Source organism: Heterodontus francisci, chromosome 27 (assembly GCF_036365525.1).
Source record: "Heterodontus francisci isolate sHetFra1 chromosome 27, sHetFra1.hap1, whole genome shotgun sequence".
Lineage (NCBI taxonomy): Eukaryota > Metazoa > Chordata > Chondrichthyes > Heterodontiformes > Heterodontidae > Heterodontus > Heterodontus francisci.
Genome location: NC_090397.1, coordinates 28,848,600 through 28,864,720, shown reverse-complemented (window position 1 = coordinate 28,864,720; position 16,121 = coordinate 28,848,600). Strand labels below are relative to the sequence as shown.

General features: G+C 39.7%; 1 protein-coding gene across 4 annotated transcripts in view; it reads right to left on the bottom strand.

Moving 5' to 3' along the window:
* tcp11l2 (t-complex 11, testis-specific-like 2) overlaps positions 1–16,121 on the bottom strand; it is a 34,660-nt gene that overhangs the window by 10,865 nt on the left and 7,674 nt on the right. For all 4 annotated transcript variants that reach the window (XM_068059038.1, XM_068059041.1, XM_068059039.1 and 1 more), the window contains exons 4-9: positions 12,184–12,316; positions 6,020–6,140; positions 4,803–5,023; positions 4,418–4,554; positions 3,481–3,671; positions 140–321 (exon numbers count right to left, since the gene is read on the bottom strand). In XM_068059038.1, the coding sequence (XP_067915139.1) occupies positions 140–321; positions 3,481–3,671; positions 4,418–4,554; positions 4,803–5,023; positions 6,020–6,140; positions 12,184–12,316 (985 nt within the window). The remainder of the gene's footprint in view (positions 1–139; positions 322–3,480; positions 3,672–4,417; positions 4,555–4,802; positions 5,024–6,019; positions 6,141–12,183; positions 12,317–16,121) is intronic.

Genomic DNA, 16,121 nt, shown 5'->3' with positions numbered 1-16,121 from the left:
GCATAAGCAGGTTCTCATCCTTGGTTTTAACCTGACACCAGACAATACCACTGATCATGGCACACAGGCTTATTATAGTGGCTCATTGAATTCAAAATCAATTATAACATTAGGACGAAGAAAGGAAAATCAAACTCACTTGTCGTGCATGCCCTCAAGTAAGACAACAATAACTCGCTTTAATTTGTCTGCAAACTCAGGTAGGCCCGAAATGGTTGCCCCCACCATGTTGTAAATGATCAGCATTATATAGGCCACAAGCCTTTGCAGGTTGAGTCTTTGCTGCAGTTCTTGCAGACGTGATCGATCAGTCATCAGAGTCTAAAAGAGAATAAACTATAGTTTGAATGCCATGAGCTTAAATGTTTTGTTGCAATTAGTTTCTGTGGTTTTATGATCCTACAAAAGATGCTCTCCCACTACAGTAATTTTGTGTATCGAGGAACTGCACTTCAGCACAACTCTGAATACTTTTCATGGGGGTCAAAATGCAAACTTAGTTCTCCTTCGCATTTCCCTGGTCTTAGCAGGCCGTTCACGAACTGTGGCGAAAGGACTAGCTCCTAAACCTCTACCACTGCTGCTTAAACCAGCCACATGGAGATAACAAGCTTCCGACATTCCCTTCCTTCAGTATACACTGCATTGTAATTTGACAAAAGAAAGTTGGTAATGAATGGCAAATTTGTGGTCTAACACATCATACCATTCAGTCAGGATGTAGGTCAATGCCCACAACTCCCACATAGCCAATACCAGAACTTACTGTGCATTCAGGTGTATAGTCATAGAGTAACACAACACAGAAACAGGCCCTTCGGTCCACCGTGTCCGTGCTGGCCATCAAGCCAATATATTCTAATCCCATTTTCCAACACTTGGCCCGTATCCTTGTATGCTATGGCATTTCAAGTGCTCATCTAAATACTTCTTGAATGTTGTGAGGGTTCCTGCCTCTACCACCCCTTCAGGCAGAGTGTTCCAGATTCCAACCACCCCTGGGTGAAAAAGCTTTTCCTCAAAGCCCCTCACCTTAAATCTATGCCCCCTGGTTATTGAGACCTCCGCTAAGGGAAAAGGTTTCTTCCTATCTATGCCCCTCATAATTTTGTTTACATCAGGTCCCCCCTCAGCCTTCTCTGCTCCAAGGTAATCAGCCCTGTTGCATTGTGTCTAAGCTGCATTAACATGGTGTGCCTATGTCCAAGTAATTATCATATCACATCTTCTGTGCTTTCAGAAGAAGCATTTGGCGAGATGGCTATTGACTTCCAACAAAGTGAATCCTGCAGGAAATGGGTGACATTCTAATGCACTGTGATGCAGGAGTATTTAAAAAAATGTAATTTTGGATACTTCTTTGCATTTCCAAACGGCTACAGGGTACTATTGTCAGGGACCTGGAAGCAGTTCACCTGATCTTCATTAGGAATGACAAGTAATAAATTACATATTAAAATGGAGTGGAAAAGGCAACAAGCCCAAAATTCATTCTTTTCCCACAAGAAGGAAAAAAGGAGGATTTTTTAAAAATATCATGTGTTGTACACAGACACAAACACCATGCAACATCAATTTACTCTCTTTGATTCTTTGAAAATAGTAAAAAGCCTCAGGAAATTAAACCAAAATAAAAGAAATTGCACTGAGCGAGCCCTTGGTTTGCATGGAATTCTTCGGCATCCACTCCACATATGTCAAGTCCATTATTCCACAATCCTGCTCTCAACCCCTGGGGAACCCTAATACGGGGCTCCATTCAGTGGGCAGATGGCTGGCTCCTCCAGGTCACCCTTTTCCATTGTGCTGCTGCCTACTGTGACTTTCAGCTCTGCTGCTTCAATGTCCTGGTCCCCTCTTTTCATCAAAGCGCTCCCAAGTTTCTAATTGAAGCATCTCTTTCTTTTAAAATTGCCACTGCTACACTTTGCTTAAGACAAATATGCAACTACAACTAAAACTTTTCTACAGCAAGTGGGAAGATGTGCCACAAAATTTGACTTGTTTGTTATATGAATGGAGGACTCCAGGAACTTGGTTGTATTACAATAGAAAGATTGGAATATGGGGTGGGCGGTGGTGGTGAGGTGGTGATGAGGGAAAGGAGTTTTGATTGACGCCTAATAACCACCTCCACCACCAAACTAAATACCAGATAAGCTTGGTGGATCTTCAATGATATCAAATCTGAATGCTTCAGGCTGACAGCCATGGGTAGGTGTCATTGTAAACACAAGAATATCACAAAATGACAGACTCAATAGGAACACACACAGGTTGTGAAGAGCAAAGATTCCACCCTACACTGCCTCCTCCAATGAAGTGTCAAACAGGAGGCCTGATCTTTGATAGACTCCACATTAAAGACAAACCACCTTCAATTAATAGACTTTTATTTGGAAAGACATCTGAAGTCAAAAGACATCTATCTGCCTCTAGCAGATCAAGAGTCAACACCTTTGTAAGTGAAATCAACATCACTTCAGGCACAAATAGAATTGCTAAATATCTATTCCCTTCTTTAGAAATATAAAGAATATTCAGCAGACTTACAGGGCTAGAAATTTGTCTCAGGCGGTGACGCAAAACAGGACGTATCGATCAGCTGCCCGTTATACGCAGCGTCTGATATTTAATTCATTGGCTGCAATGGAACTGAATAGCAGGCGCTATTCAATCTGATATGTCCCATCTTAGGCCACCGGCAGAGACAAAGTTTTAGTCCATAATGTTATCTGCAATGGAGGGGAAATAATTCTGTTCTACTTCTCAACATGTTGTGCAGATGAATTAACTGGCTGAGGGTCCAAACTTTCCAGACCAGTCTGGGGTGAAATATTCCTCTCTGGAGAGTGTTTATCAGGCAGAGGGAATCAGCAAATTGTTTCTGTTTAGGATGCATTCCATGCAGTTAAGAATTAACAACTTCATCCCCATATTCTAATGGGAGATGACAATAGGAGAAGTTGTGCTAAGATAAAGACAGATACAAATAACGGAAAACTCAAAAAGAAAGTCCAGTTTCAGTAACACCACATATAACAGCAGCCAATGCCCCGTACATTATTCTTGGATTGAAAACAATACATTTAATGGACAACTCTTAGATTCCATCTCATTTAAAATGTCATTTGCACCTCTGCTGCCAACAGAAGGGGAGACAGTCTCTTTGACTGTCTGCAGGATACATCCAACAGCAGCTCAGTTTTTTTTCTTCCCAAAACTATTTGGGCATTATACTCATTAAAAGATCTTCCCAGAAGATGCAGTTACAAGTTCTTGGAATAAATGTATTCTCATCCTCCTCTCCACCGCACACCAAATCATTAGACCCTAAAGAGTCATCTCAGCCAGAAAGATCCTAGAGAGCTCTAGAGTTCCATGTCGGTTCCTCCAACTTTACTATTTGCTGCAACTTGGAAAAAGATCTCCAAATTTACAGGAATTTCAGGATCCCTTCTACAAAAATCTAGCATTTACCTCAGGTACTGGCTTATTGTCGTAGTCCCACTGCAAGAATTTCAAATAACCATTGTTTAGCACAGAAGATGGGCTTAAGGAAAGACAGGAACTCCCGCCAGCATCAGAGGGTGATGTGTCTGAGGAGGGCACTGAGGCTGAAACTTCAGCAGTAGACTCCTTTAGCCACTGAGTTGTGTAATCAAGAGCATCTATAAATAGAAATATTCATGTTTTTATAAAAATTAAAGTATTCCTCAAGTAGGGCTAGTCATCAGAAATGTTAATATCCTGCAGAATTAAAACTATTTTTAAAAAGTAAAAGAGTACTTCAGCTTCGCAGACAGGAGTGCCATTTCAATTCAAATGGGTGAATAAGCCAACTGGGTCACTGCCAATTTCTCCATGGATAAACAAAAAACAGAATGTGGAAAAGCCATTCAACTAAAATTTACTCCTATTGCAGAATGTTTAGAATCTACCGCATCATACACTCCCATCCCATTTAATCTCAAGGGAAAGTTCTGGATAAATACTTCCTAGTCCTCAAATAAATATCCTGAATATTCATGCATCCTGTATCTGCATTATTCAAATCTGATCTCCCATTCTTTACTGGCAATACCTCCTTCTAGTGGCAAAAAAACTATTGCATTCATTGGGATATCTTCCCTTTAGACCTTTACCAATTAATGCCCCAGATGCTTTTGATTTCATTCTGTTGTACCTTAATTTATGTTAAAAGGTCAGCTGCCATTCCATAGCTGGAAGATGTCAAATGCCTTGCTCCTGGGATGAATCTGGCCACACCCAATTTTATTCAAATATATGTCTGCTCGATCTCCCAGACAATCAAAAATTAATTCTGCACGGTATTAGTAAGGACCAGAGAGAAAAAACTGTTGATGAAATATTGTATGTTTACTTGTTTAGTTAACATCAAATCTACCAAACTTACTGGGCTGTTTGTTGAGAAAATCCTGGAACTTGCTTCGTTCATAGTCTACAGAACACTGTTGGATGTGTGGTCGGATATTTTGAATGGTGAAGTTGACCATATCCATAGTCATCAAATCAAGGACATGAAATATCTCTCTAATGAAGAAATACAAAGCTCACACAAAGTTTTATGACAGAAGTATGTCAGAAAAAGCAACATTCTGGTCACAAATGTACAAAGGGCTGGTCCCCTTTTCAAAAATCAACACCAGTAATCGGAAAGAGGAAGGTTTTCAATTTCTTAAATAAACTTAAAAACTTCAAAAGTAGGAGCTTGTAAATCTACCTCCTATTTCACCACCCACGCCCCACTCCTCCCCTAGCCATGTAGAAAACTTATTTACCTGAACAGTGGCACTATTCCAGTAACCAATTTTAATTTTTTCACATCATCATCCCGGACTGGGGCACAGAACTTTCCCATTAATGTAATTATATAAACAGCCAGTTTATGAATGTCAATAGCATTGTGCTCGGCCTGCTGTTGGATTAGATCTAAATCCAGGACCTCCGAGATCTGGTTCCGAAGTCTGTTCTGGCCAGGTATCAGAAATGAGAGCAGTATCTAAAATGATTTTAAAAAGTTACATAAATTAAGAAGCTTTCATCTCGTATCTGGGCATCTACAACATTAGATTCACTGGTGTTACATTTGTAGTAAGAGACTCCACTTATTAGGTTCATTTTATAATGGCGTTTTCAGCACTTATTCATCGCATAAACTGAGATTTGGTGCTATAATTGGGTGCAGTTGCAATACTAAACTGTATTGTTGTAGTTTGTTTCAAGTTGTATCTGATGGAAAACTGCTGAAAGAGGATCGGGGAGTGGGAGCATGTCCGTATATGGGTAAAATGGGCTACGTTTTAATGATTATTGCTGGTGAAAGATGCAATGTTCTTAGGGATATCACATGGAGTTAGGGCTATATAAAAGAACTGCCTTAAGGAGAAAGTGCAAACAGGAGCAAAGAACCAGACAGCTTCAACACATGGGGCTGATTTTAACTTTGTACAAATGGGTGGATTTTGAATAAGTCCAAATCTTGTCCATGGCTTCGGAAAGATTGGAGTACTATCCATCTTTAGGACTCATTGCCTTGTTACTGTATGAAACTGGTTGTACTAGATCATTAAAATTGCCACCATATTAGCTATCTTGTCAAATTGGTCTACACGGCAAAAAAAATAAATCAGGTTAGGTAGGGTACTTGCTCCCTAAATGGTGACCGAACTGATTATACCTGAAATTTAAAAAACAAACTTGTCTACTAATGTATAAACACCCCACATTCGCATTTCAGTCTGGTGGAATTAGAAAAGGAGGAGGAAAGAGAACATGCAAGCATATCACAGATTTTACTGATACATGTGTGAATTAGTGTTGATATGAAAAATAACTAATGACAAAGGAAATACTTATATACATCACCCTTCTTTGATATTTTCTTCACCTTTATCAGACAATATCCCAGATCAAAGATTTGGAGGGGAGGGGAGACTAAATCCGATGTGATGGGTCTTCAAAACAACAAGAGAAATTAAAACATTCAATCCTTTACCTCTTTAATTTCTCCCAAAAGCAAGAGGGCGTGATGATATTCAGGAGGATCCTTGTTCAACTGAGCCTCCAGGCAGTCCCAGAATGCTTTGTGAACTATTTCTTTCACTCTCCTCTGTAAACTGTATATTAAATAAATGCAGTGGTCTCAGGTGGATTAGTTAACACTTATTTTACACTTCAATTATTAAGTATTACACTTTAAACGCTTTGAGGGCTATAGTAGAAGAATGTTGGGAAGCTGCAGTACTCCAGAAATTACATACACATATATATATATATATACACCAAATGAGGCTGGCAGCAGCACCACAGCAAATTTGATTTAGCACCTAATCACTCTCCAGTGCTTCCCTAGTTAATGCAACTGGAAACAGGAAGTGGGGAAGTGCCCATCCCTCCCCTTCCACCACCCCCCCCCGCCCACCCCCACAACCAGCAAGATGTCTACAGGGTCACAACTTCCATTCAGAGCTCACCAGTAATGAACATATTTGCTGTGGTTCTGCTGCCAGCCTCACTTGGTGTGTGCAATGTGTCCTGCATTTCGATTCAGGTGAGATCTAAATTTTAGGCCAAAATCTCACCCTCCCCCTTGAGAGAAGAAAAAACATTCAAGAAAGCAGAAAACTGCAGCCGGTCAATGAAAGATTGCAAAATAAAGTTCGGAAGAAATGGTAATGATAACTAGATTTTAAAAAGCGTTCAGTACTGCATGTATTTTCTACATAACATTCAGGCATACAGTCATCAAGTTTTCAGAGTGTGACACAACAAGCCTATCAACCCAAGCCTGCTAACATTACAGAGACGAATAAAAAAAATTACCATTTTGTCAACTCCAAAGAAACCTGGCACAATAGCCATTAAAAGGAGAAAGTAACTAAAGTAACTAACAAAGTACTGATATTATTACCAACCATTTCAACTCCACAGGCGCTTATATCCAATTTTTAGAAAACACTACTTAAATGGCATCCATTAACTTCAACAAACACTAGACCAGGGGTCGGCAACCTTTCTCCTTAAAATAAAAATTATTGGGAGCCTCAAGACAAAAAAAAATTAAAGAATGGAGTAAACGCATAAGCATACCTTAAGAAAAAGTTGTTTATCAAAATGCTAGGAAACATTATGCACTTATTTGATGCTGCAAAAAGTCACTTGCTTTGACTTCTCTGACGCTTATAAGAATGACCGCAGTTATTACTGAATTTCATGTAATTTCAATCTTGTATATAGATCGGGCAAAAGTCTGGTTTCTGCATCCCAAGAATAGGTAAAAACCATTATTTTTTGTTTTCAATATTGAATCTTGATGTTATCCAAATCTTAAGTTTGCCTTCGGCTTTATCAACTTTTTCCTGGAGAATCATAACGGTGGATATTTTTCGGCAAAGGATTTGAACTTTGCTAACAATTGCCAGACAGAATTTGATTTTTTGTTAACATGAACCATTTCCTCCCATATCAGAGATACACGAGTCCTGTTTGGCGTGATAACAATACAAAATCTAGTCTTCTCAGCAAGTGAGACAAATCCCTGCATGTGATATTTCTCCAAATATCATTTATATAACTTAGTAAATTCTAGCATTAAATCATTGTGAATGCTAAATTCTTTAACCTCTATGAATCGAATCATGAGATAAACTGTCAACTAGAAGACGACACAGTTAAGGGCAGTTTGAACTTTTAATTTACCTTTTTACGATCACAATTACCATATACTTTCCAAAACAATCACCAGAAAATACTATTTTGAAGCTCGACAGCGAAGAAACAAAATTTTTGACTAAGCAAATGAATAATTCAATAAGGAAAATTGTGTTACCATCGAGTTCTTTGTCATTTTTTTAGGCTTTTTTAGGCCAACTGGAAAAGGTTGGGAGCCACAAATGAGATGTTAAAGAGCAGCAGTTTGCCGACCCCTGCACTAGACCAATGCAGCTTCATTTCATTGTCAGCCAAATTCAGCCATGAGACTCATGGGCAGTTCTCTTCTACCAAGTCTCCCCTGCGCATTAGTCATCTGTAATCAACTACTACAGAATTTGAAGGGTTCAATCCCTGATCCATACTGAACTAGTTGATCTTAGCTAAAGTGGCAATGTGAATACCACATTTGGCCACAGCATCCATGAATCGGGGCCAGGGCTCCTATTCCTATCATCATCCAGTGACTTATGCTGGAGTTGCACATGAGTATCAAGTGAGGACAGAATTGGGCACTCATTTGATTTCTGCCATTCCCACTGTTGAGTTATCTGTTGATACTCAAGATCAAGGCAACCAGTAGATAATGGCCATTTGAGAAAGGTACATGAGAACAAACAAACATCCTAACATAAGCTGTACCTCCAGGAGAGATTGGGAGAATATTGGAGAAAAATAAAAAGTGGTTTTAAGACCCCTTCCCAAACCAAATTCAAGCAATGGGCTAAATGTTTCCTGTGTGACTTTATTTAAGCGTAGGTAATTAGCTGGAGAGTATTAATAGATTCATACTTTCTAAGTATAAGATTTGACCGTCATATGCACAATAGAAAACAGCCATCAAAAATGAGGTACTGAATACTAAAGACAGCCATCAAAAATAGAATGCAACTAAAAACACATATGGAAATTAGAGTTGAAGTTTATTTTTTTTAAATTGCAACTGTTAAATTTTAGACTCAGAGGCTTCATCCTGCCTATAATAGACCTATTAAAATGTCATGATTATAAAGTAAGAACTGAAAACAGGTTTTATAAGGAAGAAATGCAAGCAATTTTACCAGAAATAAATGCAATTCAAAGCCAATTGTATTTCTAAAAACAGAAATGCTTGAAACAGTAAGCTTGTAGGCACCATCTGTAGAGGGAGGAAGGTAAGGTTAACAGTTCAGGTTAATGACCTTCCATTTAAACCTAAAGTCATTGATTTGAAATGTTAACTCTACCTTCCTCTCTCCAGGGTTGCTGCCTGACGTGCTAAGTGTTTCCAGCATTTTCTCTTTTTATTTCAGATTTTCAACATCTGCAGTATTTTTCTTTTTATAGATTTATGAGAAGCTGGTCAGGCCTAGTATTTATTGGAATGGCTTTAAGATTGGTAGATTATAGTAATGAGTGCATCTCCTGTGACACAGTCCACGTAAAATGAGAACAAAGTGAATTTCCATATATAAATTACTGGGCCATATAATAGTATATTATTAATGATATACTTTTATAATCTTGGGACACCCTAGGAAATGACACTGTAGGGGCACAAAGAGAAGCCATTGCAGGAGATGCAGAGGAAGTACAATTAAAGATGTGCAAGTCTATGGATTATTCAACACCAATGGTATAATTATTTCAACCCACTCTTGTGATTGGGCCCAATAATCTTGGCAGCATTCCTAACAATTTCATCAGTGGCATATAAACAAAAAAAGAAAATGACGCTAGTGGAAAAATGTCACCAATCATAATTCACAGCAGGGAGGAAAGTCCTAGTTATCATTTAATTCTGCTGATTGTGGTCTTACAGGCACCCTGCCATGTATCTCATGAATGTTAGAGGATGAACTATGTTTAACTATTGGTTAAGCCCAGAAAGGTCATCAGAAAGAGGAGACATATAATCCTTGGTGTCTGCTGGCTTAGAACCAAGGAATGATTACTTCTGTAAGCTTCTATAAAAAGGAATGACACTATAGAAACATTGAACTCTAACATACTAAATCCTGCTCATAATGTTCTCAACCAATTCCTGTAGGAACACATAGTTGAGTATTGTAATGGCTTTGGTACTGGACTAGCAACCTAGAGATCACAGCTTCAAACTCCACCGTGGCAAGTTGTAAATGCAATACATCTGGTAATAAATATAGCACCAGTAAAAGCCACAATGAAAGCAGCCAGATTTTCAGGGAAGGGAACATGGTCTGGTCTACACATGCATCCAGTCCCACAATGTGTAATCGATGTCACTCAGTTGTAAAACAATTGCTACAGAACACAATCAAAGAGAAATATTGGATGGTTCTTATCAGTACCCATCAGGACACAACTCTGCAAAGACCTGCTCACTAACACCCGAGAACTGGTGTGCAAGTTTGGAGAACTGTCTCAGACTAGTCAAACAGCCTGACGGAGTCTTAAACAAACACCCATCAGTCAATGTCAGAGTCCTGGAGACGTACTTCTCCATTGGCAGGATGGACTCATCAAGGTGAGGGCAGTGTTATACACATTGGTAGGAGCCCTCAACATATATTCAGGACCCTATGACATCTCATGGCTTCAAATAAAAGGCAGCCAAGGAAACCTCATGCTGATTAGCACCTATAACCTATACCACCACTAACCCTCTACTCCATATGGTGAATCCATACTCCTATGTTCAATATCACTTCGAGGAAGCACTGAAGGAAGCAAGTGAACTTGCAGGGGCTAGTGTTCCCAGATGTTGTTGATATTGTCACCCTGTGTTTGAAACTGTGGGGCTGAGATGTGTCGTCAAAGTAATCCTATTGCGTTGCTGCATTACATCCTGTAGATGGCCCACACTTGATCAGTGTGCTGGCGGTGAAAGGTGGATATTGGGTCCAGTGACAGAGGCTGCTTTGTCCTGGATTGTGTCGAGCTACGAGTGTTGTTCTGGCCTCGCCCATCTCGGCGAGTGACAAGCATTCCATCACACTCCTGGCTTGCACCTTGTACTTGAAGAGGCTTTGGGAAGTCAGCAGGTGAGCCACTCATCGGAATACCCACCCTCTACAAAGCTCTTGTAGCCACATTGTTGATATGGATGGTCTGAATTGGACTGCCTCAAGTTACGGAGATAAAAAAGAGAATTTTAAACTCAAAACAGGCATTTAGATCAAATCTCAACATGGGCACTATTTTGAGATTTTGCTAATCTGAATTTTATTTTCAAAGAGAGATAAAGAACCCAAATTACATATTCAAGTTTAGTTTTAGACCAGCTGAATTGCATCATAGAGAAATATAAACCAAAGCCAAACTGACACTGTCATTCATGCTGTTAGGTTGAAAGGCTCCTACTCAACTGTCTTAAAAAATAAAGGTAACAAAATGAAATAGGCTGCATCAGGATTAAAGCAGGAGAGCAGCACTTAAAATCAAAATATTTACCATTCAAATAGATTACCAAGTAACTCGCTTTTTAAAAGCTGGCTGACTTTTTTTTTAAAAAGAAGAAATTCTGCTCGATAATTTTACATTGCATAAGACACACAGTAGTGCCACCTGGAAACACAGATCTTGTTCAGTCAGTTGCAAGCTGAATTCCAAAACTGACATGATGCCCTAAATTTGGTTGCCAGGCAGATCCATTTTTAGTGGGTCCTAAAACCTCCAGTCTTATCATGTCGCAGAATTTCACACCATGCTTGGAGTTGGCAGTCTGAGATCCACACTTGTGGAAATGGGCTGCACTAACTTTCTTCAGACAATTTCCAAACTATCACCCTTTCTGAGACACCAATCATCTCTGCCAATTCATTTCTGGACCGAAAATATTACCTCACTGTTAGAAGATTTTGGAATAATATATTCTTGAGGGATGGATGTATTTCACATTTAAATTATTTATGCTTTCCTCCTCCGTGAAGTAACATTAACCTTCAAAGCTGAAATGTGAATCTGGCCTTTTTCACTGGGAGGCCAATGCTTCATCATTTAAATGATTTGTCAGAGATCACATATCAAATTATAAAGCAGATACAGCACCATAAATACCTTTCTTCTCCCCTTAATAGAAATGCATCTCCATCTTAAATTAGTCTTAGGTTAAATGAAAAATTCACTGGTCTTGTTTTACCCCCCATTTGTAACTTCTTGACATTTTAGTGAACAAAATTAGAAACAGTCCACTGAAGTTTGATAGCATATTTATATCAGATTTTTAAAAAAAAATCTAAAACAGAATCTGATTTTCTTTGTTGAAACTGAAATGAGTGCAAATGAATTGGTGGCATATCCACTAAAACATTGTGAGCTGTGCTTGACACTCAAAGATCAGTCGCATCAATATTGGCAAGGGTGGCAGATCAAACATTAAAGATAATTAATCTCCATCCTATACCTCCTGAAGTACAACACTAGTGGATGGCCATGAACAAGTTTATACACCTATCATCCCAACTAGAGAAACTTAGCAGCTTTTCTTACCTTTGTGGAGGAAGATCAATTGGTTTCATTTGAAAGTTGCTATTCATGACTATTTCATGAGCCAGAGTCATATTTGACAATCCTTTTGCAGTCTCCATCAGGTCATCAAAAGAAACCAATTTAGGAGGGCTTGCTGCAGTGACAAAACCAAAAAATAACTTTTGACGATTCATACTCTGGAAAGTCTCAGCATAAACATGCAACTGCTCATAACTATCACTTGTGTAGGAATACACATCTTACTCCAGCTATTCAACATTAACATCTACAATTTAGTACTTCCATTAAAACCAGGTGAGGAGGAAAGTGTGAGAATGCATACCACACATGTAGCAAAAATGCGAGTAAGATGGCTTTTTATCTTGCATAAGCACTTGCTAACATTTTCCTGCCATGTGGCAGCATATCCAAGATTACATTCAGAATTCCAGATAGATCTTGATTTTATTTTTTTTTATTCATTCATGGGATGTGGGCGTCGCTGGCCAGGCCAGCATTTATTGCCCATTTCCAATTGCCCTCGAGAAGGTGGTGGTGAGCTGCCTTCTTGAACCACTGCAGTCCATGTGGGGTAGGTACATCTACAGTGCTGTTAGGAAGGGAGTTCCAGGATTTTGACCCATGTCCCATGTGTCCCAGTTTCCCCAAGGCTCAACTCCTACTCAAGTCTCAGCAATTACTATTTTTGGATTTATGCCCAAATGCTCATTTCCCCTGTCTAATGAAGTAAACAAGGGGGTTGGATAGTAGAGTGGGTTAAGGCAGCATCCTCTAACTTTTGGAACCTGAATCTGAATCCAGCCTATATGGATGGGATCAAAGGCTCTTCTTCTAGCTGTAAGAGTCCCAAGTTAAATGACTATGAGGAAATCTCAACTCAGCTCCTAATTGCCAACCATCCACATCAGAAGACTTCTTTCAATTACAAAAATGAATAATTTTATTCAGGAAGACAAGGCGGCCACACTGATATGAGAAACAAATGCCACACCGGCATAGTATAAGATTCTCTTCTGAAGCTGATGTTAAGGCAGCTTGAGCTGAAATAGAAAGCATTTTATTTCGTATCCGGCTTAGACTTAAAAGGTGGAAGCTTTTCACTCTCCAGCTAGTCCCTCACCTTGAGCAGGAAGAAAATTAATGTCTCCAACCACCTATTAGTGGCTCATTCAAGGTTCAAACTTGAACTCCAGCTACAGAATGATGTACCTCTAAGAGCATGAGGAGATAGTGTTTCAATCGCAAGAATAACAGGCAACAGAAATAGTCCTAACTTCTGAATCTCTTCCTTCACCCTATGTTTACTCTGCCTCAGAATTTTTCATTTCTCCATTGCTTTCAACTTCATGCTTTTAACGGCCCAGGCCTTCAATCTCCCTGACAATGGTGTCAAAGGCCATAAAAATCATACTGAATGAAAAGCTTATCTGAAATTAAAAATCACCTTTGATCGCCAATTTGGCTTGAAAGCAAGTCTGATCACTGATGATATGGTCAAATTCACAGTGCAGAAACACAGAAATTCTCTCCATATCTAGTAAGAACTTACAACAGCAGCCCTTGGAATTTTGGGGCCTTTACTGGCGTGCAGCATTCTTGCCTTGAGAGAAACTGGTCTTTTCTTGTAGTGAATTGTTAATTAGATGCATGTTATCCTCGGGCGGACAATCCTCAGGAGGACGTAAACATTAGGTCACGATAAAACAAACCTCCATTTTATTTTGCATCTATACAGGTGCACTTTAGGTAAATATACTTGGTTTACTATCCTAATCAATGATGTGGTGGATGCCATTAACCAAGTGCATGTCTTCAATAAGCAGAAGGTGCCGTCACCTAGCCATCCAAGATAAGGGACAATCAAATCACTTTAGACAGACATAAAACAGAAGATGGGTTATCTACAGCACAGTGATACTAAGACAGTAACTTTCAGTCTGCAATATTGGCCTTCTTCTACTCATTGGACTGTGAGTGCTGTTCAATTATAAACAAGCATTCACATTCTTGGTTTGGTGATTTACACTGGGATAAGCAAGTGGTGAAAATTGCAGAAGATTGCAAATACTCAGAAGGTCAATATTAGCAACCTCACTGTTCCTTCAACCCTGTGATGGAATATTTTAACTCCATTTGGCATTGTGGAGAACAAAAAAAAACACAAATTTCTTGCTCCTGAATTCAATAAGTTCAAAACCATTTAGGCTAATTGATGTAAATTGGGTAGTCCAATGTCTAGAAGGTACGAACATCAAATCTGACTGGGTCCTTTAGTACTTATTTAAATACTGTATCAATCTTATACCTTTGAACATTTTTTTTTAATCATCATGGTAACTGGACATCACTCAATTGTTAAGTAAAACAAACAAACATTGATCTTTATGTCGTCATTGTCGACAGGAATAGTGCCGGAAGACTGGAGGATAGCAAATGTTGTCCCCTTGTTCAAGAAGGGGAGTAGAGACAGCCCTGGTAATTATAGACCTGTGAGCCTTACTTCGGTTGTGGGTAAAATGTTGGAAAAGGTTATAAGAGACAGGATGTATAATCATCTTGAAAAGAATAAGTTCATTAGCGATAGTCAGCACGGTTTTGTGAAGGGTAGGTCGTGCCTCACAAACCTTATTGAGTTTTTCGAGAAGGTGACCAAACAGGTGGATGAGGGTAAAGCAGTGGATGTGGTGTATATGGATTTCAGTAAGGCGTTTGATAAGGTTCCCCACGGTAGGCTATTGCAGAAAATACGTAAGTATGGGGTTGAAGGTGATTTAGAGCTTTGGATCAGAAATTGGCTAGCTGAAAGAAGACAGAGGGTGGTGGTTGATGGCAAATGTTCATCCTGGAGTTTAGTTACTAGCGGAGTACCGCAAGGATCTGTTTTGGGGCCACTGCTGTTTGTCATTTTTATAAATGACCTGGAAGAGGGTGTAGAAGGGTGAGTTAGTAAATTTGCGGATGACACGAAGGTCGGTGGAGTTGTGGATAGTGCCGAAGGATGTTGTAGGGTACAGAGGGACATAGATAGGCTGCAGAGCTGGGCTGAGAGATGGCAAATGGGGTTTAATGCGGAAAAGTGTGAGGTGATTCACTTTGGAAGGAGTAACAGGAATGCAGAGTACTGGGCTAATGGGAAGATTCTTGGTAGTGTAGATGAACAGAGAGATCTTGGCGTCCAGGTACATAAATCCCTGAAGGTTGCTACCCAGGTTAATAGGGCTGTTAAGAAGGCATATGGTGTGTTAGCTTTTATTAGTAGGGGGATCGAGTTTCGGAGCCACGATGTCATGCTGCAGCTGTACAAAACTCTGGTGAGACCGCACCTGGAGTATTGCGTGCAGTTCTGGTCACCGCATTATAGGAAGGATGTGGAAGCTACGGAAAGGGTGCAGAGGAGATTTACTAGGATGTTGCCTGGTATGGAGGGAAGGTCTTACGAGGAAAGGCTGAGGGACTTGAGGTTGTTTTCGTTGGAGAGAAGGAGGAGGAGAGGTGACTTAATAGAGACATATAAGATAATCAGAGGGTTAGATAGGGTGGATAGTGAGAGTCTTTTTCCTCGGATGGTGATGGCAAACACGAGGGGACATAGCTTTAAGTTGAGGGGTGATAGATATAGGACAGATGTCAGAGGTAGTTTCTTTACTCAGAGTAGTAGGGGCGTGGAACGCCCTGCCTGCAACAGTAGTAGACTCGCCAACTTTAAGGGCATTTAAGTGGTCATTGGATAGACATATGGATGAAAATGGAATAGTGTAGGTCAGATGGTTTCACAGGTCGGCGCAACATCGAGGGCCGAAGGGCCTGTACTGCGCTGTAATGTTCTAATTCTAATATTAGGTGCTTCTTGCACAGTAAAATAAAGCAAGGCTGCATTCAACCTAAATGTGCAGAAGGTAATAATAGCTTCAGATACATTACTATCTATCACAGACCAC